The sequence below is a fragment of the Gadus macrocephalus genome, chromosome 16 (assembly GCF_031168955.1).
Source record: "Gadus macrocephalus chromosome 16, ASM3116895v1".
NCBI classification, from domain to species: domain Eukaryota; kingdom Metazoa; phylum Chordata; class Actinopteri; order Gadiformes; family Gadidae; genus Gadus; species Gadus macrocephalus.
Window position 1 is genome coordinate 28337703 of NC_082397.1, and position 19434 is coordinate 28357136.

The following is a 19434-nucleotide window of genomic DNA, read 5'->3' on the forward strand; positions in this document are numbered from 1 at the left end:
ATATTATTGGCCATTTTGGCCAACGTTTTGAAAGTAATAATATTTGAGGGAATATTTTTTTGTTGTTGTTTTAGCAGCGAAATGCACCGTGTGCGTGTGTGTGTGTGTGTGTGTGTGTGTGTGTGTGTGTGTGTGTGTCTGTGTCTGTGTGTGTCTGTGCGTGCGTGTGTGTGTGTGCGTGCGTGTGTTTGTGTGTATAACACGCTATTTTATGTTGAAATGCAATGTAATCCAGTGTTCACGAAACGTACACTGTCAACGTATGCTTTTGGCGACTGGGTTGGCTCTCAGATATACGTGTTTCTAACAAGATGATATCATTAGTTACATAAAGTAACAGTTTAATAACACAAACGCAGGAAGCACGTGAGCTGCTAGTTTAGCGAAAGCAGCGTCCCTAACAACCTGACGTCGTTGAAACATGCGAGCGAGCCGATCAAATCCTAATAACTATAAAACTAAAGATCAGACACAATCACTGACTGAAGATTATGCAAGTAAAAAGTATATTTCTCGCTAGAAATGTTATTAGAAACACGTTTAACGGTGAATCGGTCCTAAAATATTGCATTTCCCATTCAGATAATAAAGATTAATAAAGATCATACACATTCACTGACTGAAGATTATGTAAGGAAAATGTACATTTCTCGCTAGAAATGTCATTAGAAACGCGTTTAATGGTGTATCTGTCCTAAAATATTGCATTTCCGATTCAGATAATAAAGATTAATATAGGCTACGCCGTGTTCCGCGGGGGATTCTGGGAATTGGGGTTGTCAGTTGACAAAAGGGGCTTTTGTTAACTTGTTTTGTTGTTAGGATTAAGTGGGGTTAATGGGTTCGGGATGTTATGTGGTTGTGTGTTGTTCTATTAACATTGTTCGTGTGTTCATTGTTGTCGACACCGTCACCGAGAGTGACGTGACTATCGTTTCGTGCAGCTGTTCCGTGTTGAAGTCTCGTTCAATAAAAAACAACTCTCGTTGTCGAGCGTTCAATAAAAACCAACTCTCGTTGTCGAGCGTGCCCCCCCCCTACAAACGTGTCTCCCCCCCCCTCAACAAACGTGTCCCCCCCCCCGTCCCCCCCTCAACGTCCCCCCCTCCCACGTGTCCCCCCCCCCCCCTCAACCAACGTGTGTCCCCCCCCCCCCCCCCCCTCCCCCTCAACAAACGTGTCCCCCCCCCCCCCCCCCCCCCCCCCCCCCCCCCCCACCCTCCCCCCCCCCCCCCCCGGTCCAACAACAGTCTACCTCCCCCCCCCCCCCTAAACAATCGTGTCCACAATTTGCTGCGAAAGCCGTGAAACCCAAACCCCGAAACCTGCCTCCACAGCGGCACGCGTGGATACTGTAGGTATAACACGCTATTTTTTACGTTGAAATGCTACGTATCCATGTGTTCATGGAAACGTACACCGTCAACGTTTTTTCTTGGCGACTGGGTTGTCCAAACGAACCCTGGTACGGTTTGCTTGAGATGGGAAAGCGAACGCACCTCGGTCCGATCCAGTTCTACAAAAAATATGCCTCTTTGGATGTAACAGGCACCCGCTCATCCGCGTGCATAATGGGAATTATTGTTTGATTAGCGGTAACTTCAAGACTAGCAGCAAATTGTTGGACCGTCTGGTAATTTGGACAGACGCCCACATAAAACGTATCCTGAAAAACACACGAAAAAATGCCGATGCATTTAACACATTCAGCACCAGGATGAGGGCGGGTCCACTACCGCCCCAGACTTTTGTCCAATGATTGAACGATCCTCTCTCTCTCTCTCTCTCTCTCTCTCTCTCTCTCTCTCTCTCTCTCTCTCTCTCTCTCTCTCTCTCTCTCTCTCTCTCTCTCTCTCTCTCTCTCTCTCTCTCTCTCTCTCTCTCTCTCTCTATATTTTAAGGCAGTTTTTTATAGGCAACACCTATGCACTTAGCCCGGTGAAGAAAATGTTAGATGTAATAGCAAATATCTTTCGCATGAACATACCCTTATAGTCTTTGCTCCACTACAGCAAATTATATAAAATAGTGCACTTTCAGGGAGACTTGGGCCTAACACATTCAGCCAGTTTGAACAGAAGAACACACCAGAATAGGCCTGTTTAGTAAGCAAGATTTGATGCCGCATTTCTACACTTATAAAATGCAATTCAATGTGGATGTAATCCAAGTATACAATACTCATCACTCAGATTGAGTGATGAAACGGAATATGTTACATTTTAAATTTTTGGGCATGTATTTCGTATTCTGTAACTGGATACATTTTAAAACTATCCTTCCCAACACTGTTTATAGGTTAGCAACATGATTTTAAAATCAATTCTCTGACCTACAAGAAGCCAATGTAACGATTTAAGAATTGGTGTAATATGTTCACATTTTTAGAGTTTGTTTTGGGAGACCTGTAAGGAGACCATTGCAGTAATCAAGCTTACTGCTGATAAAGGCATGTACAAGTTTTTGCATGTCTTCGGTGGACATGAGCCCTCTAAGCATTTTAAAGGTGATAATATGCAGATTTTGTAACTGATTTGATGGGACTGTCGAAATGTAAATCTGAATCCATGATAACCTCTAGATTTCTGGCTTTGATTGAAGTTTTCAGGAACAGAGAGTGAAGGTGCTGGGTTACTTTAAGCCTTTCCGTTTTAGCACCAAATACAATTATCTCTGTTTTGTCCTCATTTAGTTGAAGGAAATTTCGGCACATCCACTCTTTCATTTGCTCAATGCACTGGCACAGCAGATCTATGGGCCGATAGTCATTTGGTGATATCGATACATAGATTCAGTGGTGGGTAGAGTACTGAAAATCTATACTCAAGTAAAAGTAAAATTACTTCCTTCAAAATCTACTTTAGTAAAAGTAAATATTCCAATTGGAAAACCTACTTGAGTAAGAGTAAAAAAGTACTTTGTTTTAAAGCTACTCAAATTACAAGTTACTTTACATTTTTGTATTGGAGTGTTTGGATCAATGAAAAATACATAACATGTTAGAATGCGTGAGTGAGTGAGGGAGAGAAAGAGATGCACTCCTAAAACATTTCTTCACAAGTTGAGGTCCACAACAAAAGCAATATGTACAACAAAAATGTAATTTCATTTCAAACAAATTTGCATTAAGCTCTGTGCATGTGACAAAAGGCAAGAGCTTTGTAGGAACACAACCAATTAAACACAAACGAGACTGACTTGGTCGGCTGATTGGGCAATCAGTTTTATCCAGCCTACGCACATAGCATGCACGCACACTCACAGAGCCAGACACGGCAATGACGAACAAGTTTGTGAGTGGTGTGCAGAATACAGTGCAACATAGTATCTTTAGAATTATATAAACTATACGTGGACCGTAACTCTGCACCCCCTGGCGAAAATATCTTCCTGCGCGTCTGCATCCATGCGTTTCTAGTCCTCAGTCCAACGTAACGGTCGACTCGTCTCCTCGCTATGGAATTGCAACAATGTTGCAACCTAGGGAGGGCGCGTCGCTAACGTGTGCGCTGTATTAGTCAACGAAGATAATGTCTTTATCAAAATACTCATTTTAATGAAGGCACAATGGAAAATGTAATTGATTAAAGTGTAGAATTCTAAATCAAATATTTACTTGAGTAAGAGTAAAATTACAGACTTAAAAAAGGAACGTGAAAAATACTCGTTACCGAAAAATTTACTTTTTTACTCATTTGCGTTACTTGTAATGCGTTACTACCCACCACTGCATAGATTTGCGTGTCATCAGCATAGCAATGATGGTCAATATTGTTATTTTGCATGATTTGCCCTAGCGGGAACATGTAGATGTTGAATAAAGAGGGTCCTAAGATCGAACCTTGTGGGTCTCCACATGTCACGTTGGTTGATTCTGATACAAAGTCGCCAATGGAAACAAAGTAGTTCCTATTTTGTAGGTAGGACCTGAACCAATTTAAGACTGTGCCTGACAGCCCCACCCAGTTTTCTAACCTGTCAAAAGTATTGTATGGTCTACAGTGTCGAATGCAGCACTGAGGTCTAGTAGCATTAGCATTGAGGTTTTGCCAGAGTCTGTGTTAAGACGGATGTCGTTTACAACTTTAATAAGGGCGGTCTCAGTGCTGTGCAGGGGTCAAAATCCTGATTGGAAGGTGTCATAGCAACCAGTTCATGCAGGAAGTGATTAAGTTGCTGGAGGACAACTTTCTCAATGATTTTAATTATGAAGGATAGCTTTGATATTGGTCTGTTGTCAATAATTGGTCAGTTGTCAATAATAGAGGCATCTAGGCTCCGCTTTTTTAAAAGGGGTTTAATAACTGCAGTTTTCAAGGCTTTTGGAAATTGCCTGAATGGAGAGAGTTGTTAACTATCTGCAATATGCCTATTGATTAGACAGTCAAAAACATTCTTAAAGAGGTTGGTAGGTGAAGTATCAAGGCAAAAGGTGGATGGTGTCACCGTTTCCACAAGAGTTTTAGAGTCTATAGCAAGAAATCATGCCATCCTTGCCACGTTACTTTTGCCTGAACAGGGTGGTATTCCAACATTTTTGTTGAGTGGAGATATTCATGGCGCGTCTGATGCCTTCAATTTTATCTGTATAAAAAGCTGCAAACTCATTGCATTTCTGCGTGGAATGGAGATCAGGTGGAATTTGTGTTGGGGGGTTGGTCAGTCTGTCAACAGTTGCAAATAGGGATTTGCATTATTAGTATTGGTTATAATGATATTGGCGAAAAAAAAATCTCTAGCACTTTTTATAGATATCATGGTGAATATGAAGTTTTGTTTTACGCCAGATGCGTTCAACCTTCCTGCATTCTTTTTTCTGTGCTGTTACAGAAGCAGCTTTTCTCCAGGGTACCTTTTTTTTTTACCTTTGTTTTAACCTTATAAGGTGCAATGACATCTATGACTTTCAAAATTTTCAAATTAAGGTTTTCTACAATATCATCAGCAGAACATGGGTTGAGAGGTGGTAGCAAGGAGATGGCCTTTTTAAGAAGTACATTATAATCTTCATTGATAAACCGTTTTTTGACAGTATTCGATTTTGTCTGTATGTCGGGAATAAAAGATATGTTAAAGAAAACACAAAAGTGGTCAGACAAAGAAGGATCAGTCACAGAGAGATCAGAAACGTTGAGGCCCTTTGTGATAACCAGGTCTAGAGCGTGCCCCTTACAATGAGTAGCCTCTTTTACATGTTGCGACAGTTCAAATGTCTCCAAAATGGTAAAAAAAAAAAAATTCACACTTGTCATTCAAATCATCAGTATGATTTATTTCAAGTTATAACTAGACAGTCAAAGTCTGTGGAGATGCTAGAAAATAATATGTGAAGTCATTGAAAAAAATTGCAGAGTATGTGGGAGGCCTGTACATAATTAATAGGTGAACTCTGGGGGAGCATTTCAATACAGCACAAAGGTATTCGAATGATGGAAAATCACCAAATAACATCTGTTTCCCCTGAAATACATACACCCTTAAATATAGCAGCAACCCCTCCACCTCTTTTTCCAGATCTACATGCATAAAAGAAAGTTATAGTTGGGAGGAGCTGTTTCTATCAGAAAGGTTGCACTGTTATTTTACTCCAGCCATGTTTCAGTTAAAAACATAAAATCCAGTTTAGAAGTGGTAATAAAATCATTAACTAAAAATGATTTGCTATTAAGAGACCTAACATTAAGTAGACCCATCCTGATGGTGTTGTTGATAGGCTTTAAGGTTGTTTTTGGTTTGGAGGCAATAAGTATGAGATTTGTGAGGTTAGCAGTGTGTCTAAATTTCCCTTTGTTTACTCTCTTAGTGGTTACAGCAGTAATGCAAAAGTTGCCATGTTTTGACGAAGGCAACCTTGGGTTCAGCAGATTATGCAAAACTTCCTTTATACTGTGTCTACGGCTGAACCCTTTTTTGTCTCAGTAATGCTCAGGACTACTATCAGTACAGGGGGTGGGGGGGCTGGGGTGCCCTCCGCATGGGTGTTATCAGCCTGTGGCCATGACGTGGCGATGCTATCATTGACACAGATGCAAGCTTGACGCCAACATATTCCAGTTTCTTAAATTCAGCTGGAAAATCGCAAAGGGAGGAGGCAGTGGAGCTGGAGTTGTTGTTGTGGCTATGACTCAGGAAAGCCATGTATTCAGTGCAAGTAGACGACTAAATCTGTTTATTCCCCTTTCAACTGCTGGTATGGGTCCACTGATGAATGACTTAATGTGTATTTTGTCCAGTATGTCAATTAGATCAGCGTAATCCTTTGTCAGAAGTTCTGACTGATATCACTAACCATCACATCTGGGAAGTATCATGTTTTGATCGTCTTACCGGTTATATTCTTTATGGTTGAGTTTCCTACAATCAGAGTTTCTGGTTCACCACATGCTTTCTGTGAGATGGGCCCGTGTTGGCTTGAGGTGGCGGTGGCAGATGCCTGCGCAGCTCGCTTCTGTAGCGACTGGTTCTTGTTCCATCTCTGTCCGCACCATCCGTCCGGACACATCTCAGGGTTCAGGGTTGCACGGGTGGCCAACTCTTGGGCAGCTCGCCTCCATGACGATTGGTTCTTGTTCCATCTCTGTCCGCACCGTCCGTCCGGACGCATCTCAGGGCTCAGGGGTGCATGGGTGGCCGATGCATGCACAGCTCGCCTCTCTGGCGACGGGTTCATGGTCCATCTCTGTCCGCACCGTTTGTCCGGACGCATCTCGGAGCTCAGGGGTGCATGGGTGGCGGGCACGTACGTGGACTCATGAAGTGGCAGGCACCGGTTCTTCAGCTGCAGGGTTAACTTCAGTGACGGGCAAATCCGGATGGTACATGCTACTTTAGCTTTGGGTAGCTTAGTATTTGGCGTTGAGTGAACTTGTTGATTCACTTTGGTATGTTGTTTGGGCTTAGCGCCGACTCTGTGCTAGTGAGACGCAGCTGGAACTGTCTCTCTCTTGTCCAGCTTCGGGAACGATACAGTGTAGCTTTGATTGTCTTGATCGTCTTGTAGCTTTGATCGTCTTGCAAAGGACTCCTGGGGGAGTCCTTTGCATTTTTCTAATGCTGCTGGTCTCGTTTCAGATAAAGCCACTGTCTGTCGCAGTTTGGTGCAGTCTGTGCATTTCCCAGTCTCCATGCCTGAGATATCCGAGTACAGAGGCATGTTGGCGATAGGAAAGTCCAAGGCTTTTGCTGTGGTCTGATCCGGGAGTCATAAAAGTGCCCAAATGTATTGTTGAATCGAGCGATGGAGGAAATGGCTCAGTTCCTCTAGTGACACTGGTAGGAAATGGTCAAAAAGAGCTGAAGGTCTAATGCCTAAGTTATGCAGGGGAGAGACTGGTGATGAGGGGGTTTAAAGACTGCCTATTGAGATTGATTTAGTCAATAAAACATTTCAAAAATGTCATGCAGATGTCGGTGGATGGCTTGACTTGTGGATTGATGATTGAGTTTAAAAGGCTAAAAAGGATTTTGGGACGATGAGCGTGTTTACTGATCATATCGGAAAAGTGTATAACTCTAGCTGCTTAAGCTGTCATGGTCCGCTCCTGATTTTCCCGTTCACCTGCCTGCCACGCTGATCTCACCTCATTAGCTCAACCACCTTCACCTGTGCTCCCTCTATATCAATCCTCTCTCTCTACTCAGTCTTTGCCAGATCGTCTCTCTTTACTCACAGAGCTTTCCCGCAACTCCAGAACTGTTTCTCCAACGCTGATCCTGCCTGTTACCGAACCCTCGCCTGTCTGACCACCCGCCTGTTGTCGAGTCCCTGCCGGCCTGTCTGCTCCCCTGTTTCCGGCTCCTCGCCTGCCTGCCTGCCCTCCTGTTGTCGAGTCCCCACCTGTCCGACTACCCGCCGGTTACGGTACCCCCAGTCTACCTGATTGTCTGCCGGTCCCCGAACTCTTGCTTGTCCCCGTTTACTCTGCCTGTCTGATCCTGAGCATCGGTGCAATCAATAAACCTTTGAACTGCCCTGTCACCATTGTCAGTCTGTGCACTTGGGTTCTGCCTAATCCCCCCGTTACATAAGATGCTGTTTGAAATGTTGCTAAAGAGTTTCTGGAAAGAAACAGTGAGGTGATCTTTCTTCCACTTTCGCTCAGCTGAGAGCGGATAGTGTCATCCAGCCATGGTTGAGATATGAGTTTGGGGCGTTTGAGCTTAAGGGGGGCAACATAATCAAAAATTGCTGAGCATGAGGAGTTGAAAATAGACAGTAGTTCATCTGCACAAGGGGGGGGGGGGGGGGATAACTCGCAGTTAAAATGGAGGTAGCAATATCACTAGCCAGAAAGCTATCTGCGAACTGTTCAGCAGTGAAAGGGTCTATGTAGCGTGAATAGCGATCTGGGGATTTGGCTTTGCATTGAGGATCAGAAATGTTAACATTGAATACAATAGGTTTGTGATCAGATAAGTAAGCATCCTCGACATTCACATTATCAATGGACAGGCCATGGGTTAAAATTAAGTCTAGGGTGTGCCCAAGTACATGAGGGGACTGATTAATATGTTGCATAAAGCCAAGAGAATCCAACACATCACAGAATTCCTTGACCTTGACCATCTGGACAGCAGATGTGGATATTAAAATCACCCAAAACCAACAGACGATCATGCAATGTTATATGATGCGACAGAAAGTCCGAAAATTCTGTAATGAAGTCCTTGTTTGGGGGCCTGTGGACCAGGGCAGTAGAAATAGATTCCACAATCACGCATTGAATTTCAAAGGTGGAATGAGACCCCACAGAAAGTAGCCATAATTTGTATGTATCCCTGAAAACCAAAGCAACACCACCACCCCTCCCGGAAGACCTAGGCGTGCTAAGGAAGGAGCAGTTAGTTGGACAAAGTTCTCCAAAGACAGATTTTTCACCAGCGGCCGCACTTAACCAAGTCTCCGTTAAGAACAGTAAATCCAAGCGTCGTCGAGTGAAAAAGTCATTTAAAAGGAATGTCTTATTAGACACCGACCTGGTGTTGAGTAGCGCCACTTTTGCTGCCAGTGAGATAGAGGATTGTGTACAGTGTACAAACTCCAGATTGGGGAGGTTATGCCCATTAGCTCCACAACCAGGGCCAGTCGGTTTTCGGGTGATGCGGGGAGTCGAGTGAACCGGAATGTTTTGAAAATGCTGTGCCGGTGTGATCGGAGGCAGGGAGATAATGTTGCAAGGATAAATGCCCCCATTTCTACGTTGTCTGGTTGACGATCGGGTGAGCGGTGCTGACAGCACAGTTGGAATAGTGCTATCAGATGCGGCGTGGAAGTGGATTTTAAGCCGACCGCCTCGGTGTAGATACCGGGGCCGACGTGCGATACAGAGGCTGGTGCAAAGTTTGTAAACTTCAGTTGGCAGCCAACGGGACGAAGAGTGTAACTGAAGCAAGTCAGTTGCAGAGTAGGTTAAATCCCCTGTGGCCTGCGGTGCCATGATAGATCCACAGGTAGGAATCCACAAGGACAGCAAGGCGTTGATGAGGAAGACGAGAGAAGTATGCGGCGGGCGCATTTTACCTCCACATGGATCACCGCGATAGCCAGCAGAACTCACCGCCAAGTTTGATCAAAACCTTGATAGGCTAACTGCCTAACAGATCTCAGTCTGCACTCTGTCAATGGCAGGGACAGCTCGAGTTAGGCCGGTGAGAACGTCGGCGTACCAACAGCGACAGGTCCGTGGCAGGCAGGTAAGTCCAATTTTATCAGCTAAGACGATAGAATAATCCAAATTGGCTGGAGCTGTGACAACGTAGCAATTATCGAAATCTTGCTACGGGGGAAAAGGGAAAAGGGCAGACGGATACAACACAGACCCGGCGAGCAGCGGCAGCCATTCACGCCAGCGTACACTCTACCGGAAGCTGTCAAGATGTCACTGACAGCTTGACAGCTGTCACACAGGGAAGAAGGTGTTTGTGTATGTGTGTGTGTGTCTGTGTGATTACCCATTTGCAGTTCGTGGATGGTCTCCACGAGAGACCAGTCGGGACTGAAGCCACAATGAGACTTATCCAGCAGATTGTCTAGAACCTGCAGAATACATGGTCACGATAAGTAATACTACTGGTAGTACTGTGTGTTATTATCATTACACACACTGTTAGATATAACCTGGACAACACAGTAGAGATCAGCTGGCCATTATGGAGAAACTGGACCTGGATACAGTTTAGTATCAGGTAAGTATCAGTTGAGTATCAGGTGAGTATCAGATTAGTATCAGGTTAGTATCAATTCAGTATCGGGTGAGTATCAGGTTATTATCAGTTGAGTATTAGGTGAGTATCAGGTGAGTATCAGGTGAGTATCGGGTTACTATCAGTTAAGTATGAGCTTAGTATCAGTTGAGTATCAGGTTAGTATGAGGTTGGTATCAGTTAAGTACCAGGTAAGTATCAGTTAAGTATCAGATGAGTAAGCTGGGAGTGGAGCGAGGGACTCACCTGTCTGACCGTCTGTCTCTCGTCCACCATCATGGTTTTAGAGCTCTCATCCGATAGATGAACACGGATCACCAGCTAGAGGGAGAGAGGGGGAGAGAGAGAGAGAGAGAGAGAGAGAGAGAGAGAGAGAGAGAGAGAGAGAGAGAGAGAGAGAGAGAGAGAGAGAGAGAGAGAGAGAGAGAGAGAGCGCGAGAGAGAGAGATACACAGAGAAACATTATTGGTTTGATAAAAGTGGAAGGAGGTGTACGCAGGGCTGATACCCTGATGTCTGATGACTATAAGAAAAGGAGATCTTAATGTGAGGGGGTGGTTGATTATATATCAGGCCATGGGAGCTAACTTGAGCACACCTGTCATGGTGGGACGGATACACGTTTCTTTATGTTGAGTGTAAAACCTTTTGCATTTCAAACAAAAATATTTATTTTGAAAGCAAAATAAGCTTTTAAGGTACTAACAGACCAATTTACATTTTACATTTGCATATTCATGCAACCTGCGTGATGCTTGACCAAATCAGCCTAATGTTTCTGTGTTCAAATCCTTTTACTCTCAAAGTTTTAAAGAAATCCTTTTCGTTTGACCAATAAATATTTTTTTGCATGATATTTTGATCTTCATTTTAGAATACTTGATTGCAACGGTTTTGCACTCGATATAAAGACACAAATCTATCTTCATACTCTGTCATAGTAAGATGAACTGTTCCCATTTTGTCAAGGTTATTGTCTGTTGTTATGTCTCGTTAATCGATGCCTCAATGTATGAACCACAGACATTACAATTAATTATTGACCTTTGACCTTAATTAGCTTGACCTTTACTCATCCATTCTCAACCTATATTCCTCACTAATCCACTGACTGGGAGTACACCATCAATTGAGATTAGTTGGTCATTCTGTTGGGTGCTGTGTGTATGTGTGGGGGGGCTCATGCACTACCACACACACACACACACACTCACACACATCTCTGTCCTGGAAAGCAGTACTGTAGTACCAGTAACTGACCTTCTCTTAACGATGTCAAACAAAGCCCACATTGGGCTGTGGTTCATGTGTCCATTATATCTAACATTCTGACTTCGTCTTTGATTCCAAATGATCACATTCAACCATTTACTGCTATTGTCCTGCTTAACATCGTTCTTCTCGCAACAGGTAGGTAGACTTGACAACTACAAGGACTCCCAAGGCACAGAATGGACTTGTGTGTGTGTGTGTGTGTGTGTGTGTGTGTGTGTGTGTGTGTGTGTGTGTGTGTGTCTGACAGTGTGTGTGTGTGTGTGTGTGTGTGTGTGTAACAGTGTGTGTGTGTGTGCCAGACTCACCTTTTTAACTTGGGCTTCCTTAATCTTCTCCAATGCAACTCTGATGTTATCAGCTTTAGTCTTAGCTGCCTGCTCCTCCTACACACGGACGCACGCATCCACGCACGCACGCACACAAGCATCCACACACACACCCACCCACACACCCACACACACACACACACACACACACACACACACACACACACACACACACACACACACACACACACACACACACACACACACACACACACACACAGTAATTATCGGAAGGCATTCTGCTAGTCCTAATATTATTGGCTGGACTGGGAAAACAGGATTCAACAAAAATATCTGTGTATGAATGACACGCAATAAATGACAGAAATGGGATAACTTTTTGCTGGGCTTTTGGGCGAAAGAGCACATATACAATGTGCTGAATAAAGTTTATGTGCTGAATAAAGCATTATGATGTGTTAAAGATGGACTGAGCTGAAATTTGAAGTTTAGTTGATATAACAGATGTATTGTCGGCCTTCTCATTGGTACAATAACAAAAAATGGCTGAACTTGCTAAAAGGGATTAAATTGTACGTGTAACAGGGCGCCGCCATGTTGGATTTCAACAATCAGCTACGTCACTGGCATGGTAACCTACTCCTACTCTGTGGCTCAACTAACACCTTATCGATGTTGAGTATTTCAGTTCAGTTCATCTTTAAAGTCCTTCGACTTCAAGTGATCAGAGAGTTCAACAGCTCCACACCTGCCGAGCAGAGGTAAACACACCCTGACCGTAGTTACAGGATTCTGCATGGAGGAAACAACTGGTGAGACCTAAAATATGCATTGTAACATTTCAGACAAATAAAGTATCAAGTTCATTCTGCTCCAGACTAAATTGGAAACTAACTTAAAGTATCAAGTAGGGATGGGAATTGATAAGAATTTAACGATTCAGATTCTGCTTATCGATCCGATTGCTTATCGATTCTCTTATCGATTCTCATTGGGTGAGAAAATAAGTACGAATTGAAACTGTTATTTATTGTAATAATGTTGTTAGGTGTCACAAAACGGAATGTAATACGAAAAAGTAGGTACTATTTTAGCGGTTTGCTATTGATTCTCATTTCCCCCATAATGCATTGGATACATCACGTTGGGGAGACACGGACCAAAGCCGCATTGAGACCCTTGAGAGTGGAGACTAGTAAGAGAGTGTTCAGCAGATTATTCAGTGTGGCAACCCTGATCCAACTGGGGGGGTCGAACCACGCCAGCACTGGGGGCAGCGCCCTCTCCGTGGACAGGTAGTCCGAGGGAGGTATGTGCCGTTCAGCACGGCGGCGCGGGAACGCGCATCAAGCGCACCCGGGCAATCACGGACATTGGGATCACCTGGGGGAGGAAGACGGCAGAGGGCGCTTGAGGACCAAGCACGCGGCAGACGGGAAGGACAGCCGAGTTGGAGAGACGCGGTAGGGGGAGATCGCACAAACCTAGACTAACGCCAATACGCTTCCCCCCCCCAGGACTGCGTGGGAGAAGACGGGAGTGATAGAGACGCTGACCTCGCAGCCGGACAAGACCCGGAGACGGCCGTTTTTACCCCATAAGAGGATGACCTTATGTTGACTTTTGTTTTACCTTTGTTCCCACGTGAGGCACAAATTAAAATCGCTGACCCGCAACCCTTGTTTGAGCGTCTCCTTTGACAAACTCAGCCGCCGACGATCAAGGTTGCCACAGTTGTGGAGAATGCAGGCAACGCGATCCTTCGGCAGACCCTAGACGAGACCATGAATCAATCAGGAGACCAACCCGCAACGCGGGATGAGGAGATCGAAGTGTTGCGGCGATGCATGGTCCGGATGGCCGAGCAGCTCGGACGGGAACCTGCCCACGCCGCGGGTCACCAAAATGGGACCGGACGATGACGTTGAGCGAACTTTGATCTTTGTGCGAACCGCGGCTCGTGAAAGGTGGCCAGCCCGGCCCAGGCGGCACATTACCCCACGCTCAAGCGGGCCATCCTCGCCCATTACGGACACAGCCTCCCAGCCCAGGTGCAACGCTACCACGACTGTGTTTACGACCCCCTGGGGTCGGTGAGAAGCCAGATTTCGCATCGTCCGCCTGGCCTGCCCTGCTGCTGGACCGGCTTATAATCAACCGTTGCATCCGATCTCTGCCCACCGGGGCCAAACGCTGCGCCTCCGGGAACCAACCCAGGTCGTTGAACGACCTTGTTGAACTTTTGGAGAACCATCAAGTCACCCAGCGGCTGTGCAGCGGGGCGACCCCGGCCCCCAGAGGGGACGAGACGCGAACCGAGCGGCGCAGACGGATGCCGGAGAACCAGCGCACCCAGATCATCGTGGACCGCCGAGGGCCCGCCCCTCAGACCCCCAGACTGGAGGTGCTACAGCTGTGGCCAGAAGGGCCACCTTACCCGCCATTGTCCCGGAGCAGGGGACGTGTCCATGCCCACGGCCAGTCCGCCCGACAGGAGAGGAGGGGTCTGTCTCCGCACCACCTGCTGGTCCCACGAGCGGACCGAATCCCCAAGCCTACCGTTACGCGTGGGGCGGCACGACACCCACGCCCTACTCGACTCAGGGAGCGTGGTCACGTTGATCCGACCCGGTCTGGCGGACGGAACCTCCGGGCAGAGGATCGACGTAGGCTGCATCCACGGGCAAACCGAGTCCTACACCACAAGGGGGATCACCGTTCAAACCCCGGGGCCGGGCTGGTCCCGAACCTCCCTATGCCCCTTTTGAAAGGACGGCACTGCCCGATTAGGGTCCGAGCTTCAGGCACCCCAACGCCGACAACTTCGGACCAGACCACGCCGGATGCGTAGTCGGTCCACCTATATGGCCGCCCACCCGGCGCCATCCAGGTCCACGAGTCCCCCGACAGGCTCCCGAGAGAGGGGGCGCGGCAGACACGCCTCGTCCACGGTCTCCCTTCCCCCGGGGACACCGGACACGATGACCGCCTCCGAGCAGACACCTCCACCAGGCGGGAGGGAGAATCCACCCCTTATCGACTTCTCCGACTTCCCCCTGGCCGACGGGGGAGGCGCCGACAGGGGAGGTCAGTTCGCCATCACCCAGCTGGAGGACGACGCCCTCAGAAACGCCTGGGCACATGTACAGGTCCATGAGGGCCTATCGCGGGACTCGGTGAGTAGCCGGCAGTACCCACACTTTAGCACCGGGGGGGGGGGGGGGGGTTGCTATACAGGGTGGTACAGAGGGGGGGGGGAGGAGGCGGAACAGTTGGTCGTTCCGAGACCATACGTGAGCAAAGTCCTCAATATGGCCCACACCCACCTGCCGTTCTGGAACGGTAACTGCCGTCGCGACTACTGACATACCATGGCATATGCCGTTCTGGAAAGGTAACTGCCGTTCTGAAACGGTAACTGCTGTTCAGGTGGAACGGCATATGCCATTCTGGAACGGTAATTGCCGTTCCCAACAATGGTATGTGACACCAGCATAACTCCTCTGTATAATTTCAAGACAGGTATCGCCGTAAATTTTGAAGCTATATATATTTGGTCTTTATTGACACTATATCACAACATAACGCCGTAAATAAAGGCAAGGCAAGGCAAGGCAACTTTATTTATATAGCACTTTTCATACACAAGGCAGACTCAAAATGCTTCACATATAAACATTGTCATACAATAAAATAAAATAAAAGATAAGTAAAAGAAAACATATGCAAAGAAATGGGTAAATAAAGGGATTTACACGCTTCTCTCGTTCGTGCTGTTGTTAGGATATTTCCGATCGGTTTGTTGTTGTCTTTTGTAATGACAGATGCTTTTGAAAACAGCCGGACTTGCTCCGGTGACGGTAGTTAGCCTAGCCACCTAAACAGGTCTGTTTAGGTGTCTATAGACAGGGCTCTGAAGTCTCACGCATTTGGCATGAGGCACACGCAATTCAACCCAAGCACACGCTCACACGCCACACTTCGTATTTCTCACGCAGATAAATTACCAGGATAGCGCCCAACCAATTTGGGCCACTATTTAACAGTGGAACAGGTAGGAATCAAATGGGTTTCCCATACGTAGGGTAACTAGACGTCCTCTTTTGCCCGGACATGCCCTATTTTTGAGACACTTTTAAAAAAAAGTGTGGCGGAATTTCAAAATCGTCCGGTATTTTATTCAAGCCTCATACATGATTGAATTTGCGCTGTGTTTCTCGTGGTTGTTCACAAACTAGTTAGGCTACGCCCTCCCCTACTCATTTCTGTTCGCTTTGCATTGGTGGAAGTGAGTAGGGGGAGTGGTTAGAGTAGAGCCTTCAGATTGGACGGTTTGACCTACTTAGGTACCGTCATGTTTTGTAATTATTTTTTTTACCATTATTGTTTTATAGGGACAAACATTAATACATTTCTCCTACAGGGGTTTGATAAAGTACTATCTATTGAACAGAAAGAAACACTTGGTCATACTTTACACACTTTACCACAGCATTGGCCTACTGAATGCCACAGATATACTTTAAGCATTGGACTGAATGCCACACAAGCATTGGACTGAATTCCATCATGTATGCCAAACAAAAATTTGTATATATGTTGTTATAAGAATGATTATGTAGCTGTGAATCATGAGTGGTATGCGTGTATGAACGGGCAAATACCACAGGAAAGGTGTGGCATGCCAGCAGAAAAACGGTAGGTGCCAGTAGAAACTGGTAATTACCATTTTACATGAGTGGCATGCCAGCGGAAAAACGGTAGGTACCAGTAAAACCTGGTAATACCATTTTACATGAGTGGCATGCCAGCGGAAAAACGGTGGTTCCAGTAGGAAATGGAACTTCCGATTAACATAATTAACAAAAAGTTTGGCCTGTATGCCATTATACCACTGGATCATGTCGGTATAGAAAGGTTTATGACACTGGATCAGAGTTAAATGATAGGAACCTGTAGGCCTACTTAAATTATTTGGTTAAACAACAATAAGAACAAATGCAAAACTTAATATTTGGCCAATTGAATAGTTATGAGCTGAAGCAGTCATACAGTAGGCTATATTATAGGCTACGCTACTAGAACATCTTGATAAAACACTAGTGGAAAAATGGATGACTGTCTAGCCATAGCCAACAGTGCCACCCCATGGTAGATATAGGGACCTGGCTCTGTGCACTAACCGGAAACTACGATCGCACGACGCAACCGCAATAAACATCTCGCTTTGAACGGTGAACTCTTTACACATAGTAGTTATAAAGCTATTAAAACTACAAAATGACTCCATTAATGCAGGATCTGTGGAAAATGCATGGACCTATTAAAGAAAATGCGCCGACGTTGGCTCAGCCTGGCTCTGCCTCTTCAGCTACGTAGCTAAGATGGCTGCCGTAGAGCACGAAAAGTGTACATCAATCCAAACTCCGCTGTTTGACCGTTTTGAGTATACCATCGGGGTCCTTTCACTACACTTCCTTTCGCCCTGATCTTAATTGCAACGCACTACGTACTCAAACTAATGACTGCGGATAGTATGGATATTGGAACACAGCAATAGACTATAGCTCTATAGACACCTAAACAGACCTGTTTAGGTGGCTAGGCTAACTACCGTCACCGGAGCAAGTCCGGCTGTTTTCAAAAGCATCTGTCATTGCAAAAGACAACAACAAACAGATCGGAAATATCATAACAACAGCACGGACGAGAGAAACGTGTAAATCCCTTCATTTACCCATTTCTTTGCATATGTTTTCTTTTACTTATCTATTATTTTATTTTATTGTATGACAATGTTTATATGTGAAGCACTTTGAGTCTGCCTTGTGTATGAAAAGTGCTATATAAATAAAGTTGCCTTGCCTTTATTTACGGCGTTATGTTGTGATATAGTGTCAATAAAGACCAAATATATATATAGCTTCAAATTTACGGCAATACCTGTCTTGAAATTATACGGAGGAGTTATGCTGGTGTCACATACCATTGTTGGGAACGGCAGTTACCGGTCCAGAATGGCATATGCCATTCCTGAACGGCATATGCCGTTCCACCTGAACGGCAGTTACCGTTCCAGAACGGCATATGCCGTTTCAGAACGGTAGTTACCGTTTCAGAACGGCATATGCCATGGTATGTCAGTGGTCGCGATGGCAGTTACCGTTTCAGAACGGCAGTTACCGTTCCAGAACAGTATATGCCATGGTATGTCCGTGGTCGCGACGGCAGTTACCGTTTCAGAACGGTAGTTACCGTTTCAGAACGGCAGTTACCGTTTCAGAACGGCATATGCCATGGTATGTCAGTGGTAGCGGTGGCACATGCCACAGGCCAATAAACGATCTCGGCCCTACTGAAACTGAGACCAGCTGCTCCCGCACGTCCTGTTTGCCATCCGAGAAGTACCCCAGGCATCCACGGGATTCTCGCCCTTCGAACTCCTCTATGGCCGGCGACCAAGAGGGCTGCTGGACATCGCCCGGGACGCCTGGGAGAGCCAACCATCCCCCCACTGCACCGTCATCGAACACGTGGAGCAGATGCGGGGCCGGATGGCGCAGATCTGGCCTGTGGTCCGGGAGCACCTCGGACGAGCCCAGCAAACCCAAGCCCGTGTATACAACCGAGGGGCCCAACTCCGCACCTTCAACCCAGGGGACCAGGTGATGGTCCTCGTCCCGACCACAGAGTGCAAGTTCCTGGCCAAATGGCAGGGTCCCTATGACGTCATCGACCGGGTCGGCGACGTCAACTACCGGTTACGGCAACCGGGAAGACGCAAGGCTGTCCAGATTTACCACATCAACCTACTGAAGCGGTGGCAACCACCGACAGCCCCGCGGGAACCAGCCCTCTTATCCCTTTCCTCTCGACTACCCCTGCACGAGGTACCAGTGGGGGAACAGCTGAGCCCAAGCCAAACCCAGGACATGAGGGAAGTGGTCCTCCAGCACCTTGACGTCTTCTCTGAGTGGCCCGGGAAGGACCACAACCGTCAGCCATGACATCAGGACGGAGCCGGGAGTCCGAGTCCGACTCCGGCCCTACCATATTCTGGAAGCGCGGCGGGCCGCCATCCGAACGGAGGTCACAAACATGCTGCGGATGGGGGTCATCGAGGAGTCCCACAGCGCTTGGTCCAGCCCGGTGGTCCTGGTCCCCATACCGGACAGAACATACCGCTTCTGTAACGACTTCCGGAAGCTGAACGAAGTGTCGGCCTACGACGCCTACCCCATGCCCCGCATAGACGAGTTGATAGAGCGACTGGGGCCGGCCCGGTTCATTACCACCCTGGATCTAACGAAGGGATACTGGCAGGTCCCCCTCACCTAGCGGGCCCGAGAGAAGACGGCGTTTTTACCCCATAAGAGGATGAACTTATGTTGACTTTTGTTTTACCTTTGTTCCCACGTGAGGCACAAATTAAAATCGCTGACCCGCAACCCTTGTTTGAGCGTCTCCTTTGACAAACTCAGCCGCCGACGATCAGGGTTGCCACAACAGATACATAGATAAATACATATATATTATCGATAGTTAGTATATGCTACACGTGAATCTCCTAAGATGGCGCAATTTGATTGGTTCGCTATCTCGGGATATTGGGCAATATCCCATGATTCACATCTCAAACTCGATATTGTTTTCATTGCAAAATGTCCAC

The 19434-nt window shown here is 46.4% G+C and overlaps 1 protein-coding gene across 3 annotated transcripts in view; it reads right to left on the reverse strand.

The window, feature by feature from the left end:
* The window catches only part of raph1a (Ras association (RalGDS/AF-6) and pleckstrin homology domains 1a), a 129768-nt gene that overhangs the window by 22409 nt on the left and 87925 nt on the right, over positions 1–19434 (reverse strand). For all 3 annotated transcript variants that reach the window (XM_060074658.1, XM_060074657.1, XM_060074656.1), the window contains 3 exons: positions 11784–11861; positions 10450–10524; positions 9952–10036 (listed from right to left, as the gene is read on the reverse strand). In XM_060074658.1, the coding sequence (XP_059930641.1) occupies positions 9952–10036; positions 10450–10524; positions 11784–11861 (238 nt within the window). The remainder of the gene's footprint in view (positions 1–9951; positions 10037–10449; positions 10525–11783; positions 11862–19434) is intronic.